The sequence below is a fragment of the Chenopodium album genome, chromosome 1, assembly GCF_948465745.1.
Source record: "Chenopodium album chromosome 1, dcCheAlbu1.1, whole genome shotgun sequence".
In the NCBI taxonomy this organism is placed as follows: domain Eukaryota; kingdom Viridiplantae; phylum Streptophyta; class Magnoliopsida; order Caryophyllales; family Amaranthaceae; genus Chenopodium; species Chenopodium album.
The window spans coordinates 91,073,175-91,082,077 of NC_137834.1; the positions used below are offsets into that span (position 1 = coordinate 91,073,175).

The 8,903-nt window shown below is 34.9% G+C and overlaps 1 protein-coding gene across 1 annotated transcript; it reads right to left on the reverse strand.

The window, feature by feature from the left end:
* Positions 1 to 1,226: 1,226 nt before the first annotated feature.
* Positions 1,227 to 5,169, reverse strand: LOC145563374 (protein SKU5 SIMILAR 14-like). The gene is made up of 9 exons (XM_081623822.1): positions 5,016 to 5,169; positions 4,688 to 4,846; positions 4,488 to 4,597; positions 3,414 to 3,684; positions 3,003 to 3,102; positions 2,546 to 2,891; positions 1,981 to 2,346; positions 1,809 to 1,887; positions 1,227 to 1,669 (listed from the first exon to the last, which is right to left on the reverse strand). Exons 2-9 carry the CDS (start codon positions 4,832 to 4,834, stop codon positions 1,466 to 1,468), a joined length of 1,623 nt encoding a protein of 540 aa, XP_081479948.1. The 5' UTR covers positions 4,835 to 4,846; positions 5,016 to 5,169; the 3' UTR covers positions 1,227 to 1,465.
* Positions 5,170 to 8,903: the final 3,734 nt, after the last annotated feature.

The window sequence follows — 8,903 nt, forward strand, 5'->3', positions numbered from 1 at the left end:
GATTGCAAATTAAGGGTGCAGTTTCCCGGAAGTTGTACAAATTTCAGTGAATTAAGTATAATGCCATACTTGAATTTAAAGGTGTCAAAGATCTATTGCGCCGTACTTCATGCTATTATAATAAAGTCAGCGTCACAACTCACATTATAATACTTCAATTGGTTGGAGTCGTAGTAGTATGAATTGCTTGTAAGTTGTAATAGTGTAACAATATTGCCAAATTTGCAATATTTTAACGTTGTTATCATGCTAGAAATTGAGTATGATGCTTCCTTGGTGCAAATTGTAATAAGATAATAAGAGCGAGAGCGGCGGAGCTTAGAACGGATCTTTTAATAAAAATTGCCTTATTTTCAATATCAATGGAAGATCATTAATGTCTCACACATGGAAGTACACAACTTAAGAATGGAAGATCATTGGAGGTTTTGGTGGATCAAGTTACTATATTTTGTGTTCCCATTATCTCTATTTAAAAACAATATAATAATGCAGTTTTCCTTTAGAACAACAAATAGCGATGTAGGGAGTACATTTGAGACACGTGGTAGATTTTCGAAGAGATCTATCTACCAAATACCAACTTCTAAGCTTTCTACTAAACTCAAGTTGAGACTTTTCATCCTTGAAACACAAGCGATTTTAAGTTGAAAAGAGTAGAATTTTAATGCCAGAGATGCATATATATGGAGTACATGTCAATGAACTTGTCTGGTGTTACAACGTACTTTGTATCTCTTATGCCTCATTAACCACATATCAATCTTACGACGGAGTTCTAAAAGACATTAAAAAATTAAATTAGGATCATAGTCCTACAGGGCTACAGATACAGTCGATAGATTGTTTTTTCAGTAGATTACTTGTAAGAATTAGTAGGCTAAATTTTAAATACTCTGCACCCCATTTAGCCTGCTCGTATCTTGATGCATTGATTGGATCCAATGTCATTGAATATTGTTCTACATAAGTACATAAAATACCTCATTCAATAAAATTGCACTATTTAATGAACGAGGAATTACTAACGATTTATTAATCATGACCTTAATATGAATTTTGAAATGAAATACTACTCCGTACGTAGTATCGAGTTGAGCTGAGAATGGTGAGTTCTACTCACGTAATTCTCTTAACAAAAAAAAGTGTGTAAGAGTACGATTGATGTTGGTCTGAGCAATAAATTGCTGCTAACTGCTGTTGTCTGTTGAGTGTTGACAAAGGAGTACTAAACAACTTCAACAATGGTGAAGTAATTTCATTCTGATTAAAGAGATAAATTAATCAAACAAACACTGTAATTTCCAATACAAATCAATATACAGACGATTTAAGGGGGAAGAGGATGAAAAAATCAGAATATTTCCCGCTTCAACTTTCTAACTCACAGTCAAACTCTGATGACTGATTAAATCTATAGTAGTAGTATTATGATTAATGAACTAGACTGGTCGATATGTGTTGTTTAAGGATGACGTCCAACTGCTTTTCCACAGAGGAGAATGTTAGTAGGGGGGTTGTACTCATTAGCAAGGCTCTGGGCAGAGTTCCACACGCGGAGATAGAGTTGCTGTCCAAGATATTGTCGCGACCACATTGCAGACCTCAGGTTCCACATCCCTTGGTTGTCTAATGATACCAATATTGCAGTCCAAGAGTTGGGATAGACCTGTAAAATTCATCCAAATACAGGCAAGTCGCAAAGATGATCAGAATCTAATTTTCCGAGGGGGAGAACAAACAACAGCAGAGTATATTTTACTAATTAATCAAATTTCCCAGGTCAGTATGCATGCAGTATGCTGTACCTGAGTGGTATGTCTGGTGAGGGCATCCTTTAGATTGTAATTCTTCCTACTGGCTTGACTCCATCTACCAGAACCAAAACTGCAACAATTTCGAGTCAAAAAATGAGAACGCCTGCTTAATAAACTCATAAAAATGGAAAATACGAGAAAATAACAATGTTATGAGACGTACCCAACTACCCAGAAATCATAACCATCAAGATGCCAAGACTGCATGGCATTCTCATCATTCTGGAAGACAACCTCAATGAAGTCGTGGTGAGTTGCACCCAAAACAGATGTGCCAAGCCTTGCAGCACCACCAGATGGGCTACTTTGGATGGAATTCAAGCTGAAAACTCCAGGAATATTGAAGTAATCGGCGAGCTTCAGAGGAGTATCAGGGTTGATAAAGGAAATCTGGTTAACAGCATAACGTTGCTTTCCGTTGATAAGAGGTGCTGAGTTGGCTAATACAAAGGTTTTTGAAATTGGGATTGTTCCATAGTGGAAAGATCCCTGAGGGTTGGGTCTAGCTGCATTTGCTGTCAAGTTCCACCTACACAATTAAGAAATTGAAATAAAAGGTTAACCATATGTTACCAACCAAAACAGAATTTTTTCGCGCTAAAGCATTCAAACTAGAAAATCCAAGGTCATCTCAACACTATGTTAGTATCAGGTGAAACGCTAACATCAACAAGGTTGCCATCGACATCAAAGATATTGAGGTTCAGCATAGACATCCAATTCCATACCTGAAGGTTCTGGCTTGCTGCAAGGACCAATGGAATCCGCCAGCAGGGGCAGCAGGCAGAGGTCCTGAGACTTGTGAGGCAGAGTTTGAGTAGTGGAGAGCTCCAGTGGCAGTTAGAACTGTCCTTGTGAAACGTGTTGATGCAACTATGTAGTAATCCTTGGGAGCCTGATCTAAGGTCACGAGGATTGAGAGAGACTGACCAACGTGCACATCAATCGAATCGTAGACATTTTGAATAACATTAGATCCTTCGACTTCTACCACCTTTAATTTGTGACCTTGGATCCTGAAGTTGAATGATGTCAACAATCCAACGTTTGAGACTCTAAATTTGTATGTTTTTCCTGAAATTTGACAAGCAATTAATGTTAAGATATTGATGTTATTGCTTAAAACATAAAAAACAAGGCAATGATGTCAAACTTAGGGGAGTATGAATGATTCATGAAGGTAACCTTGTTCTCCGGTGAAGGTGCTCCGAGTCTGCTGGCCATTGATAAGCAAGCCATCAGGGAATGGAAGAACCTTTCCTGCATCCAGACTTTGCTGCAGGGTCTGCATAAAACATAATTTTGTATATAGAATTAGATTTCAGGAAGACTACTTGTAGCAATAAGTTCCAAGTTCAAAATATGGAATTGAAGATTCAAAAGATAACGAGAGTCTTTGTGATAAAAACACTAGCATAATGGTTGGTTTTCTCACATTTGTAACGAAAACAGTATTTTAATAAACATAAAAAACCAGCAACATATGAAAGCCTCATGAAGTCATGATAAGTAACTAGCAGTGAAATTTATACATTGGACTTAAGATAATACACTTTAGGGGTAACATTATTTCTTGATACACAATAGAATACTGACCTTGTAGCTGGCTTTGAACCAATCGCCAACAAGCAAAGTAAAGTCACCAGCAGGGTCGGCATAAGGAACAGGAATGCGAGGCCTAGAGTAGACATTAAGGGCACCAAACCCACCAGCAGCGCGGTGCAATCCAGTTGATGGGAAGTAAGTGTAAGAACCAATCTGATCTTTAGGCTGAAAGATGTAAGTGAAGTTCTTGTTTGGGGGAATTGGACAGTTGGTCCCCAATACACCGTCTTGCCACGAGTTCTTCCTTTGCTTAATTCCATTCCTATAATTATTGAAAAAAGTTCATATTAGATCAGTCCTTCATCCATACTTGGAAGGCCAATGTTGGATATATGAGTCTAGATTAGTCCATAAATTTCCATTCATATTTCATTATCCATGTGCTTAAGCAAATCACATTTGCATAATAGTTTCAATCCATCTTAGCAAAACCATATTTGCATTTCATTTGGTTCTTTTTTAATAACAGAAACACCAGTATTTCTATGTAACACTGTTAAAAAAGGATTACATACTCTACATCTCTAATTAGAATCACGGTTTTCAAGTAATGGTAATTAGCACATTGGTGAAGTATCAAATTGAACTAGTGTAAAATCGGTCATACATTAGCTGATTTTGCAAAAGATTATACGGAGTAAAAGATATCCAACAGCAAAAAGCAGTCATATAAAAAACTAATCAATAAATAAAAGTCAAATTAAGCGGTATAAATAACTTTTGTCGGTAAAAATTATATCAGTTTAATAAATATTTGTTGACAGGGTGTGGGACCTTAGAATTAGCGGTCAATTGTTACGTTCTTCCTCCTTTTATTTTTAATTTGCAAAAGTTTATAAAATACTTTGAAGCAACATTTAAAAGATTATAGATCGATTTGGTACAAAATAAATCCGATTAACTCCTAATTAAGAGACAAAAAATAATCAATAATGCAACATCGATATAAATATAAATCAAGAAAATGCCTCATTTTCACTTATAAACTTGAAAATTGAATTGAGTAATTAGTTATTTAAAATACTGAACCAATCAAAAGTATAGGAGAAAAGAAAGGAAACATACCAAGTGAGAAGGAAAGGCTCATTCAATTTATTAATAACATTGAGGACAATGTTGTCATTTGTCACACAATCAAGTTTTGGTCCAGGAAATTGACCATTGATGAGAATAACCTTGCCAAAATAAATATAAATTAGATCTTAATTGTGAAGGTTTTAATAAAAAATGAAGTATTCTATTACAAAAGAAATAAAAAAACCTACCTGTTGAGGAACACCCAAAGGAGCAATGTTTCCATAAGTTACAGTCCAAGTGAAAAATTTATAAGGGTCATCTGCTTTTGCAATGGAAATACTCAATAATGCAACTATTCCAAATAATGTTATGTTTATCAAACTTCTCCTCTCCATTATCTTCTATTCCTGTAAATATATACCACACAAAAACACATTAGAGTTACATAAGAATAACGAGTGTCATTATAAACAACCCCGGCATGACACGGGTTAGATGTACGCAACCTTATCCTTAACAACTAGTCCACTAGACTAAGGAGTGGTGGAATATAGAGGAAGGTGCAATGGTGCATACCTTAAGGAGTGAAGGGAGGCAAAGATTTGGTTGGAGATCTTGCAGGAGGACTGTCAATGAAAGAGAGGGTGATGAAAGCAGAGGATATATATAAATAAAGAAAATGAGGCAGGAAAATGTGTAATTTATTAACTCCTGGAAAAGGCAGTTTTCCTGATATCAATAATTTCAAATTTTCTTGGTTTTTTCTACTTTTGTGTGTACTACTTCTCCTTAAGAGCTGGCATTCGGTGCTTCTTTTACGCGGTTTCGCTTTCGCGTGAAGCTCATTATACCTTTATCCATAATTTCTATGGACCTAATTTCCAATTTATACTTGATTTTGATTTTCATTATATGATTAATGTACAGTTATTTGATTAATGTACATATTGTACAAATTTGTGATTACAATGAGTTGGTTGAAATGGCTAATTTAAATTTTAAATGGACTAGTGTATTTAAAAATACTAAGTCTAATGTAATTTTGTCTAATTTTTTTGTCAAACTAATATCATTACAGATTTTGCTTCACATCCACACTGCGAAGTACAACATAAATTAATTTTAAGACCTTGTTGTGTGCAAAGGTCAGTGTAGTGATAATAACTAAGGGCATGTTCTCATTGACTGAACTCAGCTGAACTGAACTGAATATTTTATAAGAGAAGGAAATTAGGAGCTGAACTGAACTGAACTGAACTAAACTGAGCTGAGCTGAACTGAACTGAACTGAATTTCAACAAAAGAGAACAGGCCCTAACTTGATCAAATGTAAAGATGAATCCAACTTGATTAAATAACTAAACAAGACGTATTTTTTCTTGAATATTAATCATAAAAAGTAGTCAAAACATAATACATGAGTAATGTAAAAGTCGTGATAAGAGTGTAATTAATCGTAAACATGGAAAAAATATAATCAAACAAATTTAAATATGTTTTAGTTGAGAGAAATAAGGGAACTTCTACTTCACCTTTTCTTAAATTTAAATTCAATTGAAATAACATACATATTTAATCGGTGTCTAACAATTTCTTTAATGAGCAATGGATAGTCGGTGCAAGCAATATTTAGTGCTTAAAAAATGGATTACATTGACACTCACCAACCCCTTCGAGTTAAAGAAATGGGAACAAAGATACTACTGTACATTAGTATTAACTTATTAGTATTACAGGATTCCTTTAATCTCGGCTGGACTAAAGTCAATTTACTGATCGCTGTCCTCCATTGGACACAAGTACACAATACCCTTTTTTCAGCTCTATTTTTTATTTTCAATTGTCAATTAAGTATTCTTTTTTTGAAGGCAAGTGCATAACACTAATTTACAAATGCATATCGCAGAAGTATCATTGTCTATGAAATTTATAGTTTGTAGTTTATAGTTACTATAGTCTATAGGAGTACTGGTTGTTAGTTTGTTACTGATGGATATTTAAAGGTGAAAAAAATAGAACACTATTGACATATGAATTTCTCATGGGAAGTATCTTATTAATACTCATACTTCCTTAGCTTCATTCCAGTTTAGTTGACGTGTTTTGATTATGACATATTTTGTTAATTAGAAAGGATATAAAGGTAAATAAATTGTAAAGTATTTTAGTATAGAAATTGACAATTATTTAAAATATTACATACGTGACAATGCCAATTTTTTAATCATTAAAATAGATTAGAGAGGTTGATTGCATGTTTTGTTGAGCTCCTCGGTTTTAAACATGATGGCTTATAGGGCCGAAACCTCCAAAATTTCTCAAAAAGTGTGGATATTAGCTTTCAATTTTGGAATTTCTTGACTTTTTTTCACCCGGAAATAAAAGCTGTCGAAATGTTTACCATGATCCATAATACCATCCGGGAGTCCAATTGACAGGGTGGAAACATCCAATTTGCCTTTAAACGACCAATTTACCGGTTTACAACTTACATCGATTTCATTAACTCAAGCTTACCACAAACATTTATGACAACATATAATGATCATATATGGATCCAAACGGCATTATATGACTCCGAGATGTATCCCCTAAAATCTCAATGTTTTTCGACACCGAGCCCCGAAACATTCGAAATTTCTCAAAAGCGTGGAAATTAGCCTTAAATTTTGGAATTTATTGACTTTTTTCGCCCGGATATAAAAATTGCCGAAATGTTTACCATGGTCCCAAATGACCTTCAGGAGTCTAATTGGGTGGGTGGAACCATCCAATTTACCTTTAAACGGCCAATTTACCGATTTACAACTTACACCGACTTCATTAACTCAAGCTTACCACGAACATTTATGACAACATATAATGATCATATATGGTTCCAAACGGCATTATATGACCGGGAGATTTATTCCCTAAAATCTCAAGGATTTTCGACACCGTGCCCAACCTAAAAAAATTTTCAAAAAGCGTGGATATAAGCCTTCAATTTTGAAATTTTTTGACTTTTTTTCGCCCATAAATAAAAATTGCCGAAATTTTTACTATGGTCCCTAATACCCTCCGGTAGTCCAATTGTGTGGGTGGAACCATCCAATTTGTCTATAAACGGCCAATTTACCGGTTTATAACTTGCACCGATTTCATTAACTCAAGTCTACTACGAACATTTATGACAACATATAATGATCATATACGGTTCCAAACGACATTATATGACCCCAAGATGTATCTCCTTATTCTTAAGGCTTTTCGACACCGGGCCACGAAACCTCAAAAATTACTCAAAAAGCGTGGATATTAGACTTCAATTTTGGAATTTTTGGACTTATTTTCAACCGAAAATAAAAAATTTCCAAAATGTTTATCATGGTCCCTAATACACTCCAGGCGTCCAATTGGGTTGGTGGAACTATTCAATTTGACTTTAAACGACCAATTTACCGTTTTACAACTTGCACTAATTTCGTTAACTCAAGCCTACCAAGAACATTTATGACAACATATAATGATCATATATGGTTCCAAACGGCATTATATGACCCCGAGATATATTTCCTAAAATCTCAAGGTTTTTCGACATCGTACCCAACCTAAAAAATTTCTCAAAAAGCGTGGATATAAGCCTTCAATTTTGGAATTTTTTTGACTTTTTTTCGCCCGAAAATAAAAATTGCCGAAATTTTTACCATGTTCCCTAATACCCTCAGTAAGTCCAATTGTGTGGGTTTATCCATCCCATTTGCCTTTAAACGGCTAATTTACCGGTTTACAACTTACACCGATTTCATTAAATCAAGCCTACCACGAACATTTACGACAACATATAATAATCATAAATGGTTCCAAACGGCATTATATGACCCCGAGATGTATCCCCTAAAATCTCAATGTTTTTCGACACCGGGCCACGAAACCTCCAAAATTTCTCAAAAATCATGGACCATAGCCTTCAATTTGAATTTTTTTTACTTTTTTCGTTCGAAAATAAAAATTGCCGAAGTGTTTAACATGTTCTTTATATCCTCCGGGAGTCCAATTGGGTCGGTGGAACCATCCAATTTGCCTTTAAACGGCCAATTTACCGGTTTACAACTTGCACCGATTTCATAAATTCAAGCTCACCACGAACATTTACGACAACAAATAGTGATCATGTATAGTTCCAAACGACATTATATGACCCCGAAATGTATTCCCTAGAATTTCAAGGCATTTCGATACCGGGCCCCGAAACCTCCAAAATTTCTAAAAATACGTGGATTAGCCTTTAATTTTGGAATTTTTAAACTTTTTTTCGCCCGGAAATAATAATTGCCGAAATGTTTACCATGGTGCCTAATACCCTTTGGGAGTCCAATTGGGTGGGTGAAACCATCCAATTTGCCTTTTAACGACCTATTTACCGGTTTATAACATACACTGATTTCATTAACTCAAGCCTAACTAGAACATTTATGACCAAAA